This window comes from Monodelphis domestica, chromosome 1, assembly GCF_027887165.1.
Source record: "Monodelphis domestica isolate mMonDom1 chromosome 1, mMonDom1.pri, whole genome shotgun sequence".
In the NCBI taxonomy this organism is placed as follows: Eukaryota; Metazoa; Chordata; class Mammalia; order Didelphimorphia; family Didelphidae; genus Monodelphis; species Monodelphis domestica.
This window is the reverse complement of record NC_077227.1, coordinates 202,838,307-202,864,779: the sequence shown is the minus strand read 5'-3', so window position 1 is coordinate 202,864,779 and position 26,473 is coordinate 202,838,307. Positions and strand designations below refer to the sequence as shown.

The window sequence follows — 26,473 nt, the reverse complement described above, 5'->3', positions numbered from 1 at the left end:
AAATTCACGGTGAGCTCGTGACCAGGAACCACAGAACAGTATTGCTCCCGAGGAGAGGATACTTTTCCTCAGCCCTGTCCGGTGTCTTTTAAAAGCTCTCCCAGCAATTTAATCCATATGGACAGAAAAACTTGGACAGTGGCAGATAATACAAGTGACAGAAAATGCAAGTGAGGGTCCTAGAAGCAGGCTTTTCCATTCACCTGAGAAAGTAGTTAGGTAGTTTCACTGAACTTGGGACCTATAGCCAATATCTTTTAAGGGTGAGCCACAGTGGTTTGGAAGGGGTGTTGGGAGGTCACCCATATCAAATTCACTAGAAAATCTCTTTGGGCTATCCCAACACCCTCTGAGAAGATGCTGCTAGATTGTAGCAGTCAAGTCTGTTCTCAACACAGTCTAATTAGGTTCACCAATGGGTACACACCATGAAAGGACTCCAGGAAAGATGGGAGAAGCAATGAGGGTAGTAACAGTGTCTCCTAAGTAGGCACATATTAGATTTTTTATTCCCTTTTAGCACCTAGCAGAGTCTCTGGTACACAGTAGGCACTCCAAATAGGGTTGCTGAATGAATGAAACCTAGACACCACCCTGGTGTGGGCACATATCCAGTGTGCTCTGGGGAACAACTCCAACCACTGCCATCTGACCCTTTTGGAAGGTCTGCCTCATTAACCACTCTGCCTTGCCGCAAATAGACTGGCCTCACCTTTCACTCCTCTTGCCTCCTCTTAACACACCCATAAGTGATGTTCCTGAGGTGCTGGGTGGGCCTCAGTACACTTTTGAAGCCTAGTGTATTAACCACAAGCTCCGGTTTGCCCAATTGGGTATCTTGGTACACTGACCCAGCAAATCTGGGATCTGCATCTATCTTGTGGCTGGGAAATGGGCTTTAATTTGCTCAAAGATGGACCAGGTGAAACTCTAGAGGTCTTTCTTTCTCCTCCCTCTCCTAAATGAGCACAAATGATGAACTCTGTTACCCAGGCAGGCAGTGGAATTTTCATTGAAAGTTAAAAAGTGTCAATAACTCTTCTCCAGGAATGGTTCTGGCTACAGGGAGAGAGATGTGACTAAGTTAAGGAAAGGAACCTTAGGAGTCTAAGTCTACATAGCCCCTGGGCCCTAGGTGGTGAAGGATCCCAGGAGAACCAGATATGCTTCTTAGCACAAAGAAACTGACTTAGCTTACAACTTGTGCCTCCCTGTAAGAAGCTACAAAGTGAGAGAAGAGTCGAATTAGGAAGTGACTATTTGCATCACAAAGGAATTCTTCAAAGGGTTCTTCTAAAAGGCAAACTCCCCAACTTAAAATGATTCCATTTACAAAACTTAACTTGACACACACTGCTTTTCCCAGATATGTCATTATTACATGAAAGAAGGCACACCTGCATAAGAGACTGTGGCCACAGAAGCAAAAGCCTTGGGCTGTGACCCAGCAGGACCAGGTTCTGGTCCAACCTCTGTTACCACATCTTCCTCTGAGACTCCAAACAAGTAACTCAACCTTCTTATCTCCTTCCACATTTGTACAAGGAGGTGCAATGGACCTTTTTAAATCAATAAACCCCTTTTGTCAAGCTGATTACCTTCTTGGAATAATGGTGTTATTAAATGCATAAAATGTATAAGTTTACAAAGGAAACCAATTATAATGAAAAACAGTTATCAAAATATTTTAAAACAAGTTCATTGACTTCTATGGTCCCTTCCAGCTCTAACATTTTATGAATCATTATAAAAAACAGCAACAGGACTTTATAAATACACAGATCACAAAGGGGCATAAAGTAAGTTGCTATTGTTATTTCGGTCAAGGTTTTTTTACATACACACAAATAATGTAGCACATTGGGGGGAACCTCCTACTGGGACACTATGGGCTATATCCATACAAAGTGAGAAACGGTTGAAAGTTTCAACTTGTACCTCTTGGAATGATGTGCCACCCTGACTGAGATCTTCTAAGTATCCAGGCTTAAGTAAGCCCAATTCTACTTTGTTCCTTTTTGGTGTCAATCTGTATTTGTTGCAATTTTTTTTTACTTTGAAATAAGTTTTTATTTATCCTCCTCCTTTTCCATATTGGTCATGTCATGGAAAAAGACACATAAAAAATAAACCAAAACCAAACCCACAAAGAAAATAAAGTGAAAAATAGTATGCTTTGAGCTGAATTTAAATGCCATCAGTTCTTTCTCTGGAGGTGGATAGCATTTTCCACCATTAGTCTATCAGAATTGTCTTCGATCATTGTACTGCTGAGAATAGTTATGCCATTCACAGATGATCATCATACAAATTGCTATTATTGTGTACAATGTTCCTCTTGATTCTGCTTACTTCATTTTATATCGGTTCATGTAGGTCTTTCCAGAAAATTCATATTTGTAATAAAAAAACCCAAATTTTAAAACAACTGTCAAATGTTGTCTTCATAAGGCCACCTTTGCAGTTTACCAAAAAGGAATGATGTATCAACCAAGTGATGTGATGGAAAACACTTTAGGTTTGCTAAGACATGAAGACATGAGTTCAAATTTCAGCTCTTACACTAATTATGTGACCTTAGTTAGGCAAAGCCCAAGTTTTATCTGAAAAACGGGGGTAAAAATACTTGTAGTACTCCCCTCATAAGGCTGCTAGGTAGAAAACACTCTATAAAGCTGAAAATTTATGCAAATAAATAAGTTCATATTATTCCATTTCACAAAGGGATGCAAAGTCTGACAAAAGATAGTTTTCAGGAGTGAGAAATAAAAATAACCCATCCTCTCTATACCTGCATGCCACTGACAAGAGAGATCCAAATCCCTGGGAGGATCTCAAGACTGCAATGACCTCTTAGAGGTGGGCTCGGAATTACATATGACTTGTTCAGGTCTGTCTATATTCTATCCCCACACTTTCCAGGTTGAATCAGAAACAAAAGTGACTAGTCAGGATGGGAAGCCATCTGTACCAAAGCATTCAACAATTGGAGAGATACAAGGAAGGCAAGGCAAGTAAGATAAACACATGCTTAGCAAGCTCCTTTCATCAGACTAGAAATTGCATTTCTCAGAAAAATGAAGGGGGAACTTTTTTGTTCCCATTTTATTTTATTTTATTTTTCTTCTTAAAAAAAAACAAACAAAAACAAAACCTTCTTACCTTCCATCTTAGAATCAATACTGTGTATCAGTTCCAAGGCAGAAGAGTGGTAAGGGATAGGCAATGGGGATTTAGGGACTTGCTGAGGGTCAAACAGCTAGGTCTGTGGCCTCATTTGAACCCAGGACCTCCCATCTCTTGCCCTGGCTCTCAATCCACCCAGTCTTCTAGCTGCCCTCTGTCTCATATATTTTTGTATTTCCCCATCTTTAGAACGGGGAAAACCCAGGCATGATATATTATGGATGTGCTTGCTATATACATCAAATTCAGAGGTGACATTACTGACTGTCACACTCTCTCCTTTCAAGAGTGGGGATGAATTTGTGTTCATGTTTCCATTCTTTTGCCCAAAACTCTGGTGCCTAAGGGCACAAATTTCCAAGATGGCATTATACAGATAGTTTCTAACTGGGGAAAAGATCAGGTTAATTGGATCAGAGAGGGTGTCTATATTAGTATAATCAACTGAGAAAAAATAGATGCAGTGATAGAGAATTCGGAAAAACTTCCCTAACAACCCTACCTCCAAGAAGCAGTTATGAATACCTGAGTTGTTCAGATCATTTTGTACATATCATGTCCGTAAAAAGAGCAGGCAAGGTGAGTATATTTGCCCTGAACCCTATGGCCTATGGGCTCTTTCCCTCCCTCTTAGGGATCATGCATTAATCTGGCTGGGTTCAGGATGAGCTCCCTTCCTTTCTTTTCACAGCTGAAGGCGCAGTTAACTATATTCATCTCCAGCATTCTTAGATGTGCATGTACATTCTCTTTATCTCATTCTTTTGACTCTAGCCAATTTACCTCAAAAAAAACACTCCTTCATCTCTCATTTCATTTGTAAACTAAAACTGACCCTAATAAGATGCAACAAGTTTAAGAGTGGTAGTGCTGATTTACCTTTAACAAAGAATCAATTAATCAACTAGCATTTATTAACCACTAGCTATCTTTCTGGAATGGTAGGTAGAAAGCCAAAAATGAAAATACCTGATTCCAAGGAGCTTGCAACCTACTAGAAATAAAATAAATTTATAAGTGAAATTAAATAAAGAATTTGTGCCCATTGATCTCTTGGGCCCTTGAAATTATATTTTCTTCATAATCCCTACAGATTTTCATTGGCTTTCTTATTTTCCTCTAAACATGCTTTCCCTCAAAACACTAGCTTTCAAGAAAACCAAATGATTTAAACATTTTTTTTTGTCATGTGTGTTAATTCACATATAACCCAGATCAAATTGTTTACTACCTCTGGGAGGGGTGAGGGAAGGTAGGCAATTCAGATCTTATAATTTTGGAAAAGCTATGTTGATAATTATTATTTTATGTAATTGGGAAAATAAAATATCTAAATTAAAAACAAAGTTTTACCACGTGTTACAACAGAATTGTTTTCTATTCTTTTTTGTTATAAATGTACAGTATTCAATTACATTATAGATTAAATAGATTTTGTGTGCTGATCTGAAAATGAAATCACAATTTCTAAAATTGTTTCTCTAGAAAAAAAAAACCAAAGCAAATATACCCCGAGTGTAAAAATTTAACCAAACTTTTGCAAAATAATTAGTTTGTAAAGCGTAAGGACCAACCATATATTTCCCTATAATGTGGAAGAAGAGAGGAGAAAGAAAAAATGCATAGGACTGTTTCTCTTATTTTAAAATATTTCTGGGGGGAGAAGATGGTATAATTTCCTTTATAATCCTGAAGTATTTTTACTTCTCTAAAATTCTCTTGCTAAAATAAAATTGCATTAAAAAAAGTTTTATTGATGCCTTTTGATTTTTTTTCATGCTTCTTTCCTCATAACACTTCCTTAACACAGAAAGAATGGTGAAGCAAAACCAATTGACATGATGACTGTGCCACAGTGTATGTAACACTACAAATCCAGGGTGCACTAGGAATAGAAGGTTGTGTCTCATTATCTCTTCTCCTCGGTCAAAAGTGGTAAATTAATCAGAAAACATTTACTTTACACCTGCCTTGGGTGGAAATAGAGACTAGCTAACCATTATTTTCCACAGAACCCAGACAGTTGAAAATTTATAGGATTATATGGATTTGAATTGCAAGGATCCTTAGAGATAATTTGGTCTAGTGCCTTGATTTTAAAGATGAGAAAACTGAGGCCCAGAGAGGCCATTTCACTTGTCCACACACAGAAGGAATGTCAAAACCTAGATTCGAACACTGATCCTCTCTGATTTCAAATCTAAGTACCCTTTTTACTTTATAAAACTGTATTAAGTGATCCCTCAGTATCCTTTCTCAGTATTCAGCAGTTCCAAATTCTTTCATTTTTCTTTAGTGATTTTATCTCCCAATTCTTCAATTATTTTTTTTAGTTCTTTTCTGGATCCTGTCTAAGTTTTCCACACCTGTCAACTCATGAAGCCCATACAGAGTTCAAATAAGAGCCTAACCATTTTGAATATAGTTGGATGATGACCTCATGGTTCTTAAATGTCAACCTTGTGCCAGCACATCCTAGTATCATGCTGGTACCCCAATAACAATTTTTCCATGAGTTTATAAGCAAGACCCATCCTCTTTGACCTTTCTGTATCATTTGACACCATCTAACACACACACACACACACACACACTCACACTCACTCTTCTTGATACTCTTAACCAGCTGGCTTCTATGACGTTATTCTCTCAAGGTTCTTTCTCCTCCTCCCGGGTGAAAATTCCTTTTTGATTTCCTTTACTGGCTTTTCTTTCTCCTCTTCCACCTCCTCCCAATCCTTAAATATGGGTGAAGACCTCTTGGGTCCTGTCTTCCTATATTCTTTTTTCACTTTTCCATTTTCTCCTTTGGTAATATCATCTATTCCTGTAGCTTCTATATTATATCTAAATCTATATTTACAGTCCCTAACCTCTAGTCTTTGCTGGGTATCTCTACCTAGATGTCCTGCTAGTATTTAAACTCCCTTCCCCCCAAAAAGGAAAAAAAAAACCTCTCCCAATTATTCTCTTTCTGGATAAATTATTTCTGGAGATGATCCCACCACTCTACCAACAACATAGGTTCAAAATTGACATCTTATAACATTCCTTTTTTATTTGTTCCCCACATCCGGCCAATGGCCAAATCTTGTCTATCTGAATACTAGCATTTAATCCTTCCTTTCCTCCTACAAGGTAGTAAGTCTCTTCTATCTGGAATTGTGTGTGTGTGTGTGTGTGTGTGTGTGTGTGTGTGTGTGTGTGTGTGTGTGTATATCTATATATCCTTGGTATAGCCTATATATATATATAGGCTATACCAAGGCAATCTCCCCTAAGTTACAGGTCTGATCACATTATTTATCTGCTTCACTAGGCTCCCTATATAAACTCTATGAATTCCTTATCCTGACATTTAAGGATTCTCATGTATTGGTTTCAATCTACCTTCTTAAAAAATATTTAATTTTATTTTTTAACGAACAAAAATCTATTTTCTCTCTCACCTTCCCACCCCCAACTGTTGTAGGAGAGAGGAAAAGAAAAACAAAAACCCTAGTAAAAAAACAGGCATAATTGACCAAAACAAATCCCCACACCGGTCATGTCTCAAAATATCTCTCATTCTGAGTCCATTACCTTTCTGGCAAAAGGCAGGCACTACTAGTATGTTTCATCACCGGTACTCCAAAATTGTGGTCATCACTTCAAACCACCATTTTCATATTATTTCACAGTGCTTTCCCTTCACAATTTATATTTCACTAAACCGGACTGTTCTCTTTTCCCAACTTTATCTTACCCTATCCTGCCTCCCAGGGGGCATTCCATTTGTGCACATTATTCCGACTCCCCATCCTTCAATTTCTTTCACCCCAAAGCTTGCAAGAGCCACCCACATCTTTGCCTGCTGAAATCTTTTCTTTCCTGCCTGGTCCTATGCAAAGACCTCTTCCATTAAGTCTTTCCCTGACCTCTCCACCTCAGAGAAGGGATCTCCTCCTTCTAGAATCTCTTATGACTTTCTGTTTGACCTCTCATTAGGCTTATTAAGTCTTAAATTATTCATTTTAACTTGCATTATATTCAACAAGATTATAAACTTCTCAAGGCAAGGAACTGTGTGTGTGTGTGTGTGTGTGTGTGTGAGTGGTTTGCTTTTTCTACCTCTGCAGCCTTTCATACCTACTGGCACAATGGAATCACAAAATTAAAGCTGCCAGGAACTTCAAGATAATCTAGTCCAACCATCTCAATTTGCAGATGAGAAAACTGAGGCTAGAGAGGGGAAGTAAGGACCAAGGTCACAGAGGTTTTAAACAACTAAATTGTGATCTAAGCCCAGAATGCTTTTACTACTCTTTGGTGCATCTCAATGTCTTTTGAACAACAATGACCTCCTCAAACAGCATTTATCGATTCAAATGATATTGAGAAATGACACCATCATTTAAATGTTTTACCATGAACTCCTCTGTCCTTTTACTGTTAGCTCCAGAATTCTCAAGGCCTAAGGAAGTTGGGATCATAAGCAAAGCCAGAGGAGGAAGAAGAGTTAGTTGAGTTCTTATGGGTCTTTGGCAATAAAAATTGGCTTTGATTCACACTAACTTCCCCCTAAATTCATAAAGAATCAAATTGACATCAGCCACTTAGTTAAATCTCTATCCAGAACATGAATCCAATCAACAATATCTAAAAACCCATGCCATATATTTATATATGTAAAAGAGAGAATATTAAAAAAATTTTAAAGTAAAGAATTCATTTTTAATATATTCCTGCCTCTTCTCAGTCCTGAGGAGACATATTTTATACCATTTTAATAAAGGAGATGGGGAGAAAGCTCACCAAAAATAACAGAGAGACCATTTCTGGAAGTATATATTCCACTATTCCACAGCCAAAGTCCCCATTGCCTTTGCAACAAAAAGAGGGAGATACATTTTCATCATTCTACCTTGGTTGTTAAATACATAGGGTTCAGCTTAAATTTTTTTTTCAGTTGAAAATATAATTAAAATTAGTTAAAGCTTTACAAAGCCAACAGTTCAAATCTGAACAGTAATATTTGTGGATTTTTTTTAACTGGCAAAATACTCCCTTCTGCACTAAAAAACAATGGCTCTTGGTACTGACAACTAGATGAAGGGCCAAAAAATCCACCTCCATTCCCCCCCCCCCTCCTCCACATTTTGGAAACCAAAAACAGTATCATCGACCTAGGGCAGAAAGACAATCAAGGCAACAGAATGCCAAATCATTATTTGCACACAACCAACTACATACCACAGCAATGTAAAGGAGACCTGTCATAAGCTCTAGGGATGAGGCCAAGGAAGAGCTGACAGTCACACGAGTTCTGTCCTGACTTTGGTCCTGCAGGGCTACCGAGAAATCACTGGCAATGCTTTTCATTCAAGCAACCTAGTATATGCTACTTCAAACAAGAGTTCCCTAGGATAAACCTTGTCTAGGCCAAGGGGGTTCCTTTGTTACCCACATTTTCTCCCTTTGAAAGGGTCTTCGCAAAAGAACTCAGAGGTAATATTATTTTTGTGAGATGCTGAGTCAAGTGAAGAACCACTCCCATTGGGAGAGTGGTGGGGTTTGGATAGCCACTGTCCTGAACATCCAAGCCTCTTCCCCCTATGCCCAAGCCTGATTATTGAGCCCATGATCTCAAACCAGTTTTGTCAGGATCAGGGCTTTTTTAATGCCCTGGCTGACCTGAGGGAAACTAGGAGGGAGGTTATGGAGTTCAGATGTTTTTTGAAGCTATCACCATAAATTCTCATTTATTCAGGGTCTGTTCAGTCAGTCAGTCCTCCAGCTACACTTCTTTCCCTTTCTTTTAATCACTTTACTTATCGCTAGTATCACTATTAAAGGACAGAGATGGAGTGGGGTGATGGTGTTAGAGAATGAGATGGGGCCAGGGCATAAAGGAGTTGGAATTCTAACCAATCTGTTTTACTCTAGTTAAAAGAGGGGAGGGATTCAATTATCTGGGACCTCCTTATCCCCAGGGAAGGGACATCAGCTTCAGTGGTCTGTATCTGGAGAATACCAGGAACCCATTCTACTGGGGAGTTGACTCCTAATCATGTTAGGCTCTCAAGGCTGGGCTGGATTTCATCCCTCTTCTCTAAGTTAAACAGGCAGCACATCCCAACCATAAATTGGGGGATTCCAAGCCAGGGTTCTCTCTTTCCTGCCCAAGACTCCAAGCCTATTCCTTTTTGGAGGAGAAGCAGCAACCAACCCTCTTCACCCCACTGAAGGCCTCGTGTCCCCAGCACAATGGCAAGTTCACAAAGGAAGTGAGCCTCGCCAGACTGTGCTAGCAAATTCCCATAAATACTTGGGCCTGGGGTAGCGCTGCTTATGTAAAATGCTTCCCCATTGAGAGATGCTGCTTTATTTACATTCCTCACTACCCATTCATAAAAAGGAGGCCTTTTAAAGTCGGAGCTGTTCGTATAACGCTCCATAAACCCAACAGCTTCAGCTGGCAGTCTTAGACCCAGCCTGCTTGAACGCCAGAGATTTTTTTTTTAAAGATTTTTTTTCCTTAATGGCTCACCTTGCGACGAGGCATTGAGGCCAGATGCTGCCAGAGCAAGGCCAAACAGAATAAGAAAAAGATAAAATGAAAGAAAAAAATCCACACAAAAATCCTCCCAAACCCTAAAAGGGCAATCCTGAAAAGAACGAAAATAAATAGAAAATTCCTAAAGAAGTTCAATTTGGGAATGGGGGTGGGGCAGGGCAAGCAGAGAACAGGGAGGTAAATAGGGTAGAAAGGTGGAAAGGAGAATGGCAAGGGGAGGGAGATTCCTTACAGATTTTCTCAAACTTCCTTTATAGATGACAACAGTTTCCAATTCCCCATTCATCCCTCCAGGTGCCAGAGACTGTGGAGGGGATTTTTTTTTTTAAGTTGAAGGTAGAGATGGTTACGGGGATTTAAAAATTTTTAAATTTCAGATAAAGATTTTTAAAAAAAGATTGTCTATGCTCCTTGATGAAGCACCTATGGGCTTTCAAGTCCATGTGGGGAAAATGAGAGTAAGTTATCCAGACATGGCTTTGGATGAACAAAAATGATGCTGATGCCCAGTAAAGGAAAGAATTGCATGCAAGGGCCACACAGCAAAGCAGCTCAGAGCTGGGAATGGACCCTAGTTCTAAGCTATAGTACCTCTTCTGAGCTACAGTAGATGAGGAGGAAAGGTGGTGGTTTCTTTGATGGGGGAGTGGGCTTTGTTGCCATGGTAACAAGAAGAGGTATCTTTCCCTTCTGGAAGGAAATGCTAGTCCATTTATCATCAAACTGGGGCACAAAAGGGGAGAAGTGGGGGGGGGCAGGAGAGCTGAAGAATGTATTTTTAAGTATCTAAACTCAATGCAGTCAATAATCTTATAGCCCATTCTCTTTGCTGGCTAATGGTGGGCAGGAACAGAGTCCCTGAATTTGATAGGATTCCTAATTACTTCTTTTCAATTAGCTTTAATTATGGATAGATCTGTTTTCAAAGGACCTCAGTCCCAGAATTGCTGAGACACAGTGCCCTCTCTCTACACTAGACTGGAAAATAGGAATCCACAAAATCGAGGAGTCTCTATTCTACCCCCCCCCAAAGTATTTTCCCCTCATTTACACCCAAGACTAGGAAGAGATAAAACACATGGATTCATTTAGCATGGACGACAAGGAAAATTGCATAACGACAGCTAAGTGTGTGGGTGGGGGGGAGATGGTCTGGTTGAGTAGGAAGAAAACAGGATTACAACATTTTCAAACCCATCTCTATATGGTGTCATGAGGCCAATCTACTGGGTAGAATCAACCAAAGTGCAGAAGATTAACATTCACCAGTCCCCCAAATCTCAGAATGTTAAGGGCAAACTAAAATACAAAAGAAAATCATCGGAGTAAGGAGACAGCAAAACCTCATTTCCTTCCCCATCAAAAGCCCCAGCATGTCTACCTCCAACAAGGAAAGGTCATAGTCCCTTTAGGGTATACAAATACCAAGTATTTTGGGTCAAGTGCTTCTCTTTCCATCCACAATTCAATAGCATTCTTCATTCATTCATTCACGACAAATTTTTTTCCCTGAATGCCTCTGTGCACTGAGCGCTATAAGGTATGAAAAGGTAGAGCATACAATCTCTACTCTCAAAGAAACCAGAATCTAACCCAGGATCTAACTACTGAGACAAAACCAAAAAATATACGAACCAACCAGAAAACAACATAAAATAAACTGAGTTATAAATTGGTTCAGGCACTTAAATCTTATGAGATCAAAGAAAGATAATTGTGAGCTAGAGAACCAAGGGACGGTTTCATGGAGGAGGCAGAACTGGAAATGGTTCTTGAAAGATGGGTAAGTAGCATTTGGTTGAGGAAGGGGTAGAGAATCTATTAGAATTCTCCCCTAAAATGGAAGAACAAGTACTGCCCAGGGAGTATTATTTGCCTGGCTGAGGAGTAGTAGGAGTAGGAGTAGTAGTAGGAGGAGGAGTAGTAATGGCTAACAGTTTATATAACACTTACTACAGCATTATCTCATTTGGTCCTCACAACCACCCTGGGAGGTAAATACTATTATTATCCCCATTTTGCAGAAGAGGAAATTTAAGCAAATAGAGATCAAGTGCCTTGCTTAGAGTTACATAGATAGTGTCTGAGGCTGAATTTGAACTCGGGTCTTCCTGACACTACACCTAGTGCTGGGTCTACTGCGCCACCTAGCTGTCCTTAGTAGAAGTACTAAAAGGTTGGAAAGTTAGAATTTAGAGCTGAGGAAAACTGAGAGGTCATTTAGTCCAACCCTGTCCTTTTAGAAGTTAAAAACTGGATCTGTCTAATGTCACACAAGAAATAAGCATCAGGGTTATGATGTGAAACCAGGTCATCTGACTTTAAAGCCTTCTTCTTCACCATGCTGTCTCCAATATGGGGGCTAGACAGAAGCCTTGAATAGTAGATGAAGGAATTTGGGTTATAGTCTATAGGCAAGTGGACACCATCATAAGAATCAGGGACGGGAAAAGACTGATCAGAGTGGCATTTTAGTACAACTGTTCTGACTGTTGTGTAGGATTTCTGAGGAAGGGGTTAGAATATTGAAAGCAGAGAGAATAATAAATGGCTATTGAAAATTTCAGCCATCAGGTGAGGAGGGTACTCAGACTGAAAAGGTAGGGATAGATTGGCTGGCTATACCTTATAAAGAGAAAATCAACAGTATACCCATAGTGAATTTCATTGGTCAAACTCTCCTAGAGCCTAGCTCCTCTATAACACCATGCATTTGATTTTAGTGGTTTTGCTGAAAGACAACCTACCAGGAAAGAAAGAAGCAATGCTGTCTTATAGCTCCATTCTGAATTCCAGTTACTAGAACAGATTATCTCTTACACGGCTACCAAAACAGATGAATGCCTTAGAACTCCAGCCCAAGACCCAGAGGACCCTGATTTTCCACCATTCTGGGGGCACTTATGCATTGAAACCCGGCTCAGTTTAAATTTCATTCTCTAGCCGATGAGAGGACCCCCCCTCCCCTTCAATTCAGGCACTCAGAGCAGCCCATGTTCTGGCCCACAGGCTCCACCCTCAAGGGGAGATGGTAGTGCAACCCACATTGCACCACTGGGAAGACTGACAGGCTGAGCATCAGCAGCTTCCTATGAGCTGGGATTAGATCCAACCAACAGCTGGTAGTAGCTCTTACTCAACACTGCCTGAGGTGGGATTTGAACTCAAGTTTTCAACCCATATCCTACACAGTTCATAAGCCTCTCATTTTCTGTTTCCCTCTCTTCTATTAAGAGAAATGGCAGCTGAAGAGAAAAAGGACTTCTGGGAGTGTTTACATGACCAGGAAGATAGATACCGGATTAAAGCCCAACACTGATGTTGGAGGAGGTGTCTACAATTTAAAAGAACAGAGGGCAATGGCTTCCACCCCACCCCCACTGTCCACAGAGTCCTCTTGTGGTAGTGATGCACTCTTCCCTGCAGGACACTATGTCCCTCTAGGGCAAGGTTTAGTCTGATAGGGACCCCTTCTCCCTTTTTATGGAAGTTTTATGATGGGGGCAGGAAAAGCCTCCCGGGGGCAATTCGAAAGAACATCAACATGTTCCCATCCCCCACCCCCATTATCATAAAAATCTGGTCCTAGGCTTTATTAATAACCTCCAAAGTCAAAATGAGAGCATTTTTTCACTAACTAGGAGAGCATTTTTCATTAAAGGAAAACACTAGTGTGGGACTCCGGAGCTTATTTTGTAAGCCCTCATAGAGATCGGGGTGGAGTGGGGGGTGTGTGCGTGTCAGAAATCCGTCCCTATTCCAATTTATTCCCCCTCAATTTTAGGGCCCAAACGAGAGGAAGTCAATTAAGAGGCTAGTGCTGCTTTGCAAGTCTTTTACCTGAAGCTGAGGTCTTGTTCTCCGATCACCCTTCTATATACATGCCATTCTCTCTCAGTACCCTTTTTCTTGAGCTGCTCCCCACAGGGCCATGTACCTCTTGCTACTGAAAGGCGACCTCCCTCACTGGAGCCCGTGCTCATTGCTACTCCCGGGGGGAAAAGACCTTCAGAAAATGGGGCAGGGCCCCCTCCTCGATGCCTTCCCCCGCCCCCTCCGGGGCTCCTGGAGCACCTCCCTCGCCAATCCGGTCGAGGGGGCCTGCCTGCCTACCGGGAGCAGCGCAGACATCCTGCTGCTACCCCGCCCCCGCTCCCCATGGCCCCCGCCGGAGCCTGACCCCAGCTGCCAGAGCCCTTCCCTGGAAAGAGCCCGACAATCCGGGGAGCCGTGGCAACAGTACTTGGGCTCCTCCGGCAGCTCGATCCCCTGGAGCCCGTGGCCCGCTCCTTTGGCTCCGCTGTCCCCAGGGTCGGCTCGAGCTGTTGGTCCATCCAGGGGCTGGGGGTGGGCGCCCTAGACCCTTGCGCCCCTACCCGACGCCACCACCTGCGCCCCGCTCCCTCTCAGGCAGCGCCTTTGTCCGGCGCTTCTCCGCCGCGCTGGCCCCTCCAGCCGAGCTGACCCAGCCCCCCAGGCGCAGCCGAGAAAAGGCGGCGGGGCGGAAAGGGCAGGGCCGGGCCGGGCTCAGAAGCCCGGGCCCGCTGTCACTTCGACGCGGCTCTGACAACTTCAATTCCACCCACCTCCCTCCAAGCCCTGCGGCGCCTCGGACCCCGGGCCGCAGCCTCGCTCTTCTCCTCCTCTCCCTTTCCCCCCCTCCCGACTCGGCCCTTCTCGAACCCAGTCCTGTTGCGTACCCAGCCCCGAATCTCCCCGGCTACACACCGCGGTCCACGCCTCCCCTCGCCTCGGCTAGGTCCTTGGTCCCCGCCCCCCCCCCCCCCAGTCTGACTCTAGAACCGGCTCCGCTCCCCATCGTGGGCCCTCCGGGGGCAGGCGCTTTCCCGCAGCGGCGGGGCCGCCCCCGACCTCGTCCACCAGCTTGGGGAGCTGGCGGGGGGGGGAGGGGGCGGCGGCCCCGGGAGGGGCGCGGGGACATTCGCCCGCGCCCGAGGAACCAGCCCCGGGCTCTTGAGGCGCAGTGGCCAATGCCCCGTCTCTCGGCCGCGGGCCCAGGACGCCCGCCCTCGGTCGGGATGCACTCCACTAGCCCCTCGCCCCACCCCCAGCACCCCCCGCCTCCCGACTCGGGCAGCAGCGGCGGCCCCCGGGGGCTGTCACCTCGAGGCGCGTCGCGCTCACCCGATGGCGGGGACCCACCCGGGCTCCAGGACTCCCAGGAGAGAGGCGGCCCGCGCGGGCGGTCAGCACCTGCTCTGCGTCTGTCCGTCTGTCCTCATCCCCGAGCGGGGGCGGCGGCGCGTTCGGCGGGGCGAGCGATCGAGAGATCGAGCAGGCGGACGGTCCCTCTCTTTTGCCTCCCTCTCTACCTCCCTCTTCTCAGTCCCGAGCCCCTGAGCTCACCCGACTGGTGGCGCGGACAACGGGGCCCAGGACGCCCGCAGGCCCCGGGCGGGCTGGAATCCGGCGGCTGGAACCCCCCGGGGGCGCTCAATTCCCGGGCTCCACGCTGCTGCGTCAGCGCCTCCTCCTGGGGGCCGGGGCCGGGCGGGCGGAGCGGGGGCCGCGACCGGGCGGGGCCGTCGGAGGAGCGGGCGGGCCGGGCCGGGGCGGGAGGGCTGCTGGGGCCGTGCAGGCGGGGCGGGCGTCCAGACAGGCGGGCGGCGGGGCCGGGCTCCGGGATCCGCTACGCCGCTCGCGGTTCCCCCACAAACTCCCCGAGAGCAGAGCCTCCGCCGCCCTCCTTCCTGCTTCCTCGTCCGCAGCCAATCGGATTATGGCCCTCCGCCACCTCCACCAATTAGCAACAAGCCCTGGGCTGGCCCCCGCCAGCCAATCCCGGCCCTCTGTTCCCCCTCCCCGCCCCGGACCAATCAGAGCCGCCCCCACCGGCCGGCCTGTCCCAACGCAGGGGGCAGCACGAGGCTGCCGGGGGGAGGAGGTGCGGGGAGTGGCGGAGGGGGGGGGGGGTCGTATCCAAGGGGTGGATTTCCTCTGCCAGTCTCTTGTACCTCTCCCTTTCCCAGAGCACCCCCCCACCTGGGCCTTTACCCCTGATGGTCCGACCCCCCCCAGTCTGCCGACCCCCCAGGACCCTCTCTCCAGAAGCTTGCTCCAGCCACCCTCCCCAGGAAAGTCTTACGTAGCAGCCCCCCCAACGCCCATGCTAGCATTCCCCTTCCCGTCCCCCACCCCCAACCCCCTCCATCTCCCGCCCTCCCGCCCAGCCACCCATCCAGGGAAACTGCAGGAGGCACGGACACACCCCACCCTCACAAGGCTCCTGCTGCCCGAGGTTAAGCTAGAGGGAACCCAGGAAGAAATGAAACAAGATTGGACGACCCCCCCTGCATTAGAGACCCCAGACCCTACTGAGAGGAGCCCCTTTTGCTGGGAACCCAGTCTCTGCCTCACCCTTCCATCGTCCCCTAGCACGAGTCTCCTTTTCCTTGCAGTGAGGTCAGCCCTTGGCCACGCCGCTCCCCCCTCCCCTTCTAAGCTCATTTCCCCCCTCCAATCTTCTCCTCTTGACCCCTCCCCTACCAGCCCCCTCCCTTCCAGATCCTAATTCTCCCTCTTCCGATGCTTTTTTTTTTTGCTTAGCTTTCACCTATTTCCATCTCGCGGCAAAGGCAAATCTGCGTTCCCCGACACCGCCACCCTTTCCACCCCCCACCCGCCATCAGCCCACTAAGGGAGTAGCCAGGAGAGCTCCCAGACCAAGGGGTGGTCAGTGTGACAGTCTCAGCGGGGCTACCTCAGAGTCTTCAAGCCGAGATGCAGTTATTTTGGCAGGTGGGAGTCAGAGCTGTGTAGACACATTCCTGGTTCCCCTCCCCCCTCTCACAGAGACACGTCCCCAGGAGCCTGAGCATGACTAGTCAACCCGGTGGGCACAGGAGGCAAAGCTCAGACTATGCATGGCCGAGGTCTCTAACCTCCAATACCGCTCATACATACCCAGATCGGGTGGGGAGCCCGGACAGCGAGGCAGAGGGGAGAGGCGAAGAACAATCTAGATCCACCGACAGTCTGAAGACTGGGGTCTGGGAGCAATATGCGCTGGGCCCCAGGCATGGGAGGGAGTAACACCCGAAGAGAACTCGGTCAGGAGAAACCAAGCCTCCTAGTAACCTAAGCAACCCTCTCGAGGGCTGCGGGGATCATAGGAACATAGATTTTGAACTGGAAGGGATCTTAAAGACCCAGCCCCTTCATTTTTTCAGGTGAGGAAACTGAGGTCCAGAAAAGTAACACAGGTTGGATTCGGAAATAGGTGCTTTGATCTCATATCCTAGAGCTTTGGGGCGCCGAAAAAGACCTTAGAGATCATCTAACTGAACCCCCTCATTTTTACACCTAAGGAGACTGAAGTGAAGAGAGCGATTTGTCCAAGGTCATCTAGGCAATGAAAGTGGGGATTGGAACCCGGGTCCTCTGACTACAAATGCTGTGCCCTTTCCTCTAGTTCTCCCCCTCTTTCTGCCTTATCACCGTCTTTCCTAACAACCAAAGGTAGTCCCAAAACGATCAGAGCAACCACCTCTTCCCGGCCCCCTCTCCTCCCAATGCTTACCCACCCCATCTTCTTCCGGAGCCTACACTGGGGTCTTTGCCATCCCTAGCCCGACAGGTTTAAGGAGGGGTTGGTTTAGTAGGGGAAGTGTATGGCTGGAGAGATAAGACTGTGGCATTAGAGATCTCTGAGAGGGTACAGAGTTATTCTTAATCCCTCAGCCTTTGCGATCCTCTCAGTAGCACCCCTAAATTACGACTGCGTCCCTCTCCCTAAACCGGGAATAGAAATGCCGCTCCCCCCCACCCCCAGAGCAAACCAAGACATTTCTCCCTTTCCTCACTACTTGCCCCTCAGGGCGAGGTCCCAAATTAAGTCCTCCTCTGAACCAAAGGCAGCTTCCTTAACACTTGCTGAGCTACAGGCTGTGCCTACTCCCCTGCCCCTCCCTTACTCCCATCCCAGGGGACTAGGGAGTAGGCTGATAACCCCAGTCCTGCCCCCACCCAGTTAGGGATTGCTCGTGAAGAAAGAGCAGCAGTCAGCAGAGTCTTGTGCCCCTGTGCCTTTAACTGAACTAGGAGAGAAGGAGAGGGGAAGGGAAGGGAAAATTCGGAGACACACAGGCTCCCTGTCAGCAGCTGCTCTCGGGAGGGGGCGGGGAGGGGAAAGGATCTGAATTGAGGTATGGGCTAGAGGGGTTTGGTATCTGAACGTTGAATCTTTGGTGCAGGAAGACCAGGTTCTGCGCAAGCGATGGTAGCAAGGACTGGCTTAAGATGGACTCCCCCCCCCCCCCCGTCGGGCAGGGAAGTTTCAGTGTCCCGGGGGGGGGGGGGGGAGGAACAGAGCAGCAATAGCGCTTTGGGGAGACAGAGGGGGCATAGCGATCCATTCCAGAACGTGTGCCGGCTCAGCCATAGAGGGTCCCTTGGCAGAACTCTCCCCCACACTCTTCTGTTGTAGATGGTGAACCTTCAAGCCTACCGGAGGCTGCATCTAATGGGGAACAGTTCTGAACCTCAAGTTTGCGAGCTAAGGCCCAGGGCATTCTACTTACATAATTACTACGACCCATCCCCACCCCTCCAAGCCGTAATGGCTTCAGACCTTGAAGCCAGAGGAAATAATCGAGTCCCCAAGAACACCTGTTATTCCCCCCCAGCAGTTGAAAGCAGATGCCCCCCAAAACCTGTGTCTTCAAAGGTGGCACCTCTATTGCTAGTCCTGGTTCACTGTGGGAAATGGGACCCATCTTTCCTCTCCTTCTTGGTCCTTTGTCTCCAAAAGCAGCTTGTGGAAATCGGCTTCCAGGGCCGTGAGGGTTTCCACGGAATGGGCACTTGGGTAAACTGAGAATCTAAATTTAACAGCCCCACCTTTAAAGGCCTTCCTTCTCTCCCCAGTCCTTTAAGTCTCAGAAGTCCTTATAGACGTTCCAGAGCCTCTTTTAGATCTTAAAAAAATCAATCCTCTGATCAATTAGCTAGCACCTACTTATGTGTCCAGCCCTGTTCCGAGAATCCCAGGACAAAAAGACAAAAAAATTAGCAGTCCCTGCCCTCAAGGAGTTTACATTCAATCTGGGAGAGGAAAGGTAAACATAAAAACATGCTAAATAAATCCGGGGTAAATTTTTTGGTAGAAGTCACTAGTTGTGGGGCCAGGGAGGGGGGAAATCCGGAAAGACTTCACGTGGGAAGTAGAATGTGAGCTGAGTTTTGAAGGAAACTAAGGATTCTGAGAAGAAGAGAAGAGGAAGAAAAGCATTCCATGCATGGGGGACGGCTTGTACAAAGGCACCAGTGACTAAGGATGAAATTGGCTGGACCATAGGGTACATGACGGGGAGTGATTATTGGCTCCAACTCCCCGTCCTGGTCCAAAGCCCCCCAAAACCAAAGAGGAGGAGGACTTAGGGGGGCTGTCAGAAAGGAAAAACTGGAACCTACTAGATTTCCCTGGGGGTTAATCCCCTCCCAGGTTGGATTCACTGTGGGCTCCAGAGTGGGATAAAGAGTACTCCCAGCATTCCTCTCCCTGCCAACGAGAAGGGCTAGGAGAGCAGAGAAGGGAAGATGCAGAAAGGAAAAAAACATGGAGTGCTGGGGGAACACAGTGAACACCCCTCCCCCGCCCCTCCCAACTGAACTGGCAGCCAGAAGAGACAGGCTGCTCTGCATGCAGCCTATGGTAGATGCAGGTCCGGCAGGCACCTCCCCCCAGCTGCTCCCTGGCAGTTAGTCGCTTGTGGGTGCCCACGGAGCTCTGTCGGGTGTTCAGACCCTGCAGCGCGCGCACGCACGCACACACACCACACACACACACACACACACACACACACAGTGGGAGAAACCTGCCCCGGCTCCACCCCCCACACCTGGAAGTCCACCCGGTGGGGCTGCTGTTCCTTCCCGTCCTGAGACCTTGGACAAGAAGGGACGGTCCAAGAGCCCCCAAGGTCAGCCAGCCTGGAGCCCCAGCAAGTCCCAGGGGCCACCTGAGTAGAACAAGCCTACTTGTGGGGAGAAAGGGTGGGAGTGGACGGCAGCTACGTGTCTCCCCGTTGAAGGGTTGCAGAACAAGGGGCTCTAACACCTTAGTCCTCTCCCCTAACTCCCTTCAAAGAAAAGCCCTAAGGGCGGGTAGAGTAGGAAAGCTGGATTTTTATAGCCCTTATGGCTCTGACCCCTCCCTCTTAAAGGGGTTGGATCCCCCTCCCCTTAAAGGGATCTCCGGAAATTATTTGCCCCCGTGTAGGTAAAGCGTTTAAATGCTGAACGCTAAGATCCAGCTGCTCAGCCTGGTGGCCACCTGCCCCGGAAAGGGGGCCAGAGGTGCTCAGGGTACCCATGGACCCTGGCACTGTAAAAGGTAGTGCCCCTCTGTAGTTAACTTTGAGCCCAGGGTCCTCAGCATGGAAAGCAAGGACTCCCCTAAAGCAAGGACTCTCCCCCTTTGGGCTTTTAGGGGGGTAGGGGTGACAGTGAGGAGAGGTGGGACAGGGAGGGGGAGTTGGGACAGGACTGAGCCTGGCTGGGTCACTCCTGAGGAGGGAAGGAATCGCTGTGGGCTGAGGCAGGGCTACACCCAGCTCCCGTTTTGGGGGAACACATGTCCATTTGCCACCGTGTCCAAAACCCCCATCTGTCCAGCACCAGCCTCCAGATTGCTGGCCGGGAGAAGAATCTCTGCAGACTGTGTCTCCCTGCAGAAGCTGCTCCCTCTCTCCCTCTTCCCCTCCCCCCACTGCCTGGTGTCCTAGGCCCTCATCTTTGGGGGAGCTCTTTCTCACCCTTCATCCCTGCCCCTACTGTGCGGGTTGACGGCTTCAGACTCTATCCTCTACTCCCTTTCCATCCTCGGGTATCCCCTGAGCCTCCCATCCCCCCACAGATCTACATCCCCCCCCTCCCCCCAGGACTGCCAGAGACATTGGCAAGAAATTGCTGGGAGGGGGTTGGGGGATGGGCACACTGCAGCTCCCAGAAGCCAGGAGCAGCATCCCCTCTCTCCTTGCCTGTTCTCGACTTCATCTTTACCTTGTCTGTGTGGCTGGGGTTGGGGGTTGGTGCAGGATAATATAGGGGAGGGGGATGGGCGAAGGTCTGAAGGCCACCCCATCCCTGAGACAGGAAGAGAGCGACAGAGATGGACTCACTTGTGACTACCTTGTTTTCCCCAAGGATTAGGGGAGTCTTTCAGGGGTGTACTTCCATAGCCTTTAGAAGCTGCCCAAAGCTCTCCCGGCCCTTCCTAGCCTGTGTCAACCCTCAGGGAGAAAGGACTCTTGGGAACCACTACAACCTTCCCTCCTCACCTTGTCCCACTGGGAACCTGGGCTCCTGAGTTCTCTCCTCTGGCTGCAGGCTGACTCCAGGACTTCAGCTCAGCCCCTCCCCCTCTTTGGGCTTCATTTTCTTTAGAAAATCACAGAAGATGTTTGTCCCGAGGAGGGGGGTGGTAAGCCCGTTCTGGAGAGAACCAAGGGCTGGGGCCCTGAAGAGTCCTTTACACACCCCCAACCCTCACTGTCACTGTCCCACATAAAGAAGCTCAGTAGCCTTCTGTGGCTAAAGAGTCTGATAGAAACCCTTCTCTTTCCTCCATTCTCTAAGGCAGAGAACCCGTAACCAGTGGTCTGTGGACAGATTTCAGAGGGTCCTTGAACTTGAAAGGGGAAAAAAGAATGACATCTTTATTTTCACCAAGCTCTAACTGAAATTTAGCATTTTCTTCAATTTTGAATGTAGGTAGCAGACAATCTAAGAGGTTCATAATCTTTCCTAGATTGTCAGAGCAGTCCATGACACACACACAAAAAGGCTGCACACTCTTTCTCTACAAGATTAATTTAACTCAAAAAATGCCTGGAAACATTCTCCTCTTCTCTTTCCTTCCTTCCTCCCTCCCTTCCTCTCTCCCCTTCTCTTCTTTCTTTCTTTCTTTCTTTCTTTCTTTCTTTCTTTCTTTCTTTCTTTCTTTCTTTCTTTCTTTCTTTCTTTCTTTCTTTCTTTCTTTCTTTCTTTCTTTCTTTCTTTCTTTCTTTCTTTCTTTCTTTTTTCCTTCCTTCCTTCCTTCCTTCCTTCCTTCCTTCCTTCCTTCCTTCCTTCCTTCCTTCCTTCCTTCCTTCCTTCCTTCCTTCCTTCTTTGCCTGTTGGAGGGGTTGGACTGGAATGATCACCCCTTGTGGAAACAGCATGACTTACCTCACAATTATCCCATCACTACAACATCTAGTTCTCTTTTGAGAATCTGGATTTTCTTTCAATTATCCCTTCTCTCTAAATCATTGGCTTCCCCTTCTACTGATCCTTGACCATCCTGGTGTTGCTATTATTTCCAGGAGGAGACACCCCCAAGCAGAAAGTGAAGCCTGAGAGCCTGAGTGAGGAAGGGGAACTTGACAGAAAAAAAAATAGAAAAAGAATTCCACAGCTTCCTGGTTCTATTCAACCTCTCTCTCTTCCTTACGGGCTCCCCTTCTGGAGTTGTAACTGATAACCCCCACTTAATATGTGGGAATGATGGGCTTCTGGTAAAAAAAATATATATTTGTATGGAGTCTTGCAAATCTAATCAAAAAAGCTTAAAACTAGAAAGGAAATCAGGGAGATAAAACTTCAAACAAAATTTCTAAAAAAAGAAAATCCAATTAGATACCATTGACTTTAGTAGCTACAGTATAGGAAGAATAGCAGTAAAGAAACCCAGGAATTTACAGGTGGCAAAAGCCAAGAAGAGGGTCAAGGCCTCAGATGTATACAGGAATACATAAAGTACGGGGCAAAAAGCAAAGAAGTGAAGCTCCTAATGCTAGGAGGCAAAGTTTGCCTCTTATGTGCCACCAAGACTTGGTGAGAAGATTTTCGACAGAAGACATCTCCTGGAGCTCTCTCTCTACCCAAAGCAGGAAAGCTGAGGCAATTTTGTACCTTGCTTTTAGTATTTCATTTTTCAAAAGGTGAAAGAAGCAATGAAGGGAATTGCGATTCTGGACCTGTTTCTCACCAATGAGGAAGGACTAGATGCTGGGGTGGAAATGATGGAAACTTTAGGAGAAGTGGCCACTTTATCTTAGAATTTGTGTTAGATGAGAGAAAAGCAGAATCTGGTATGAACCAAGATTTTTGTTGAGCAGATTTCAAAGGATTTAGGGAAGGGAAAGGGAAAATCCCATGGCCTACATGAGAAAATCAGCCCAGCAGAGTTGGGAAAATCTCAAAAATTGAAAAAAAAATTTTTTTGCAATTGATTTAAAAAATTTTTTATTTAGTCAATTTAGAACATTTTCCCCTGGTTACAAGAATCTTGTTCCTTCCCTCCCCTCCACCCACCCCCTCCTATAGCCAATTCGCAATTCCACTGGGTTTTACATGTGTCCTTGATCAAAGCCTGTTTCCATGTTGTTGATGTTTGCACTGAGGTGATCATTTAGAGTCTACATCCCTAATCATATCCCCATACCATGTGATCAAGCAGTTGTTTTTCTTCTGTGTTTCTACTTCCACAGTTCTTCCTCTGGATGTGGATCATGTTCCAAAAATTGACATTTTGATGACAGGTAGAGAAACATTCTGAAGAGAAGGAAATGAGAAAGTTGTTGGAAAAGGCTGAAGTAAACGAATAAGGAATTTTAAAGACATGCAGAAGATAAGAAATAAGGTTAATGGTACAAAAAACATGATAGTTCTTTTAAGAATGGTGTCAGGATCCATCATGACTTCAATGGACTGTTGAAGTACTCTTAGTGGAGAGGTAGTGGACTTTAAGGAATAAAGAATAAGGAAAGGAATTTGGGAATAAGTAATGTTATCAGATAGGGTTACTTCCTGGATTTATTTTGCTTAGCTGTTCTTTTGATTCAAGGAAGAGTTCTCTTGGAGTTAGGGGAGTCATTGGAAAAGATAGCAATGTTTTAAGAAGAGTATCAATAAAACATTTATTTGATTAAAAGTTGTTGATGTTGGGAATGCTGACACTTAATATAGTCTGAGGCTGTTGAGGAAAAATCGAGATAATCACAAGGAGTTTTAATATAATTGAGGAAAAGTTGAGAATCAAAGAAGAGAGGGAATCATTGATCAGGGTGGATAGAACTATACCAGCCAACAGGAAATAAGCCAAGGTACTCAATATTTTCTTTATTCTTGCTTTTTCTGAAAATAACAGAGCAAAAAATGGCTAAAATAAGAGATAAGGTAAGATATAAGATAAGATAAAAAGAGAAACACAATAGAGGGAAACAGTACTGGGTTTGGAGTCAGAGAAGCTGGGTTCAAATCTTGAATTTGCTACTATTAGTATGACCTTGAACAAATCATATATCCTCTCTGACTCTTGGATTCCTCATTTGTACAATGAGAGGGTTAGATTTGATGGTCTCTGATGTCCCTTCCAGCTCTATGATCCTAGTCTCCTAGTTAAGATAATAATAATAGCTGCCATTAGAAATTCAAGTCACTGGGCCTAGATGAGATATGTCCCAGGGTAGTGAGAAAATTGATAAATGTGATAGCTGAGCCACTTTCAAAGATTTTCAAAAGAGGATGGGGCATGGGAGAGGCATATTAGGATGAGAGAAAGGCAAATAGGGTCTCAATTTTTCTTAAAAGGGGAAGAAATTAAATTTTGCAAACCATAGGCAATCAGGAAACATTTATTAAGCACTGATGATATGACAGGCACTGGATCGAGCACTGGAGATAGGAAAAAAAGATAAAAAACAGTCTCTGCCCTCAAGGAGTTCATAGTCAACTGGGTTTGGAGAACAACATGGAAACCACATACAAATAAGATATAGGATAAACAGGTCACATTGAAGATAAATAAAAGAAGAAAAGGACTAGAATTAAGAGAGGTCAGGGAAGACTTCCTATAGAATTTTTTTTCTGGGCCAGTGGGCTTCATTTCCATTCCTGACAGAATTCTAGAACCTATTATTAAGGGATGGTTAGTGAATATACAGAAAATTAAATGATGATCACAAAGCAAGCCAGGAGAAACAGGTCTTGCGAGCCCAACCTCATTTCCTAGTTAGTGCATTGATTGGATAGAGAGTTGAATTTGGAGTCTAGAAGACCTGAGGTCAAAATCCTATCTTAAACATTTACTAGCTCGGTGACTCTGAGCAAGTCATTTAACCTCTCCCTCCATCTCAGTTTTCTCCCCTGTAAAATGGGATAATAATGCTCCTACCTTACAGGGTTGTTGTTGAGGATCAAATGAAATAGCATACATAACATTTAAAGCTCTATAGAAACCCTAGCTATTTTTTTTTTGGACAAGGTTACTAATCTGGCAGATATAAAGCATTTGACAAAGTCACTCATACAATTCTTGTGGACAGGATGAAGAGATGTGGGCTGGGAAATGGGGACACCCCGGAGGAGTCCGAAGTGACCTGATAGCAGGGCCCCAAGAGTAGTCATCAGGTCAATGCCATCTTAGACGGAGGTCTCTAATGAAATCCGAATCCCCTTCCCCTCTCCCTAGGGATCAGTGCTCAGCTCTGAGCTGTTTAATATTTTTATCAATGACTTGAATAAAGGGACAGATGGTATGCTTATCAAATTTCAGATGACACAAATCTAGGAGAAATAACTAACATGTTAGATGACAGAACCAGGATCCCAAAATATCTCAATAGGCTGGGACAAATTCAATATGAAATGAAACAGGGATAAATGCAAAAGACTTCGAGTTGGGCTCAAAAAATCATTTTCACAAATACAATAGTGGAGGTACAGCTTCCCAAAGCTGATGTTATTTTGGGTTGCCTTGAAAGATTTACCAGCCAGGATTAGGGAGATGAGAATCCTGATGTGTTCTTCCCTAGTCACATTAGAGCAGGTCTACTGTGTTGTAGGAAAAAAAAACTATGGACAACTTGGAGCATCTCTAGAAAGAGGGTCATCAGGTGGCAAGAGAGTATGGCACAGGAGGACTGGTTGATGTTTATCCTGAGCACAATGAGACTCAAGGGAGCGTGGCAGTTATCTCTAAATATCTGAAGGACCCTCGTGTGAAAAGAGGGATTAGACTTATTCTGCTTGGCACAAGAAAGCAGGACCAGGAGTGTTAGGAGATGGTTGGGAGTAGGTACATTTGGGTTCTATGTAAGAACAATTAGTATTTGATTGTGATGCAGTACTACTGTGCCCTAAGAGATGATGAGCAAGGGAATTAAGAAGAACCAACCTGGAAAGACCTACATGAAATAATGGAGTGAAATGAGTAGAACCAGGAGAATATTACAGCTACAGAATTGATATTTGAAGAATAACTTGTGAATGTCCACCTCCAGAGAAAGAATGGATAAATAGAAACACAAAAGACATAATATATATAACATATAGAAATTATATATATATATATATAAATTATGTCTTTTGTGTTTCTATCACATATATATAATTGTTGTTGGATAAATGCCTTTTTGGTGGGGAGAAGAGGAAACGGATAGGAGTTTTAATGTAACCAACTAACAAATAAATGAATAAAAAACAGTAAAAAACAAAAATAATCAGAGTTATCCAAAACTGGAATTGAAAGAATTAACTTGAGAGGTATTGGGTTCCCCCATATTTGATATCCTCAAGCAGACTGGATGACCACTCATCAGGTGTATTATAGAGAAGATTCTTGTTTAAACATGGGGCCTCTGAGGAACAGTCTGACTGAGATTCTTTGATTATATGATTCTGTGAGATTCCCTAGGGCTGAGTTTGTTTAATTCATGCCATTAGTGA

General features: G+C 45.6%; 1 protein-coding gene across 5 annotated transcripts in view; it reads right to left on the bottom strand.

The window, feature by feature from the left end:
* Positions 1-16,777, bottom strand: part of BAHD1 (bromo adjacent homology domain containing 1) — a 34,802-nt gene extending 18,025 nt beyond the window's left edge. The window contains exon 1 of one of the 5 annotated variants that reach the window (XM_056810272.1): positions 16,667-16,777. Coding sequence is in view for 1 of the 5 variants with exons in the window: in XM_056810268.1 (XP_056666246.1) it covers positions 14,957-14,985 (29 nt within the window). In the remaining 4 variants the exon portion in view is untranslated. Of the gene's footprint in view, positions 1-14,887; positions 15,470-16,666 lie in introns of those variants that run through there. The other 4 variants (XM_056810271.1, XM_056810268.1, XM_056810269.1 and 1 more) reach the window with 4 other exon arrangements.
* Between the last annotated feature and the right edge of the window lie 9,696 nt (positions 16,778-26,473).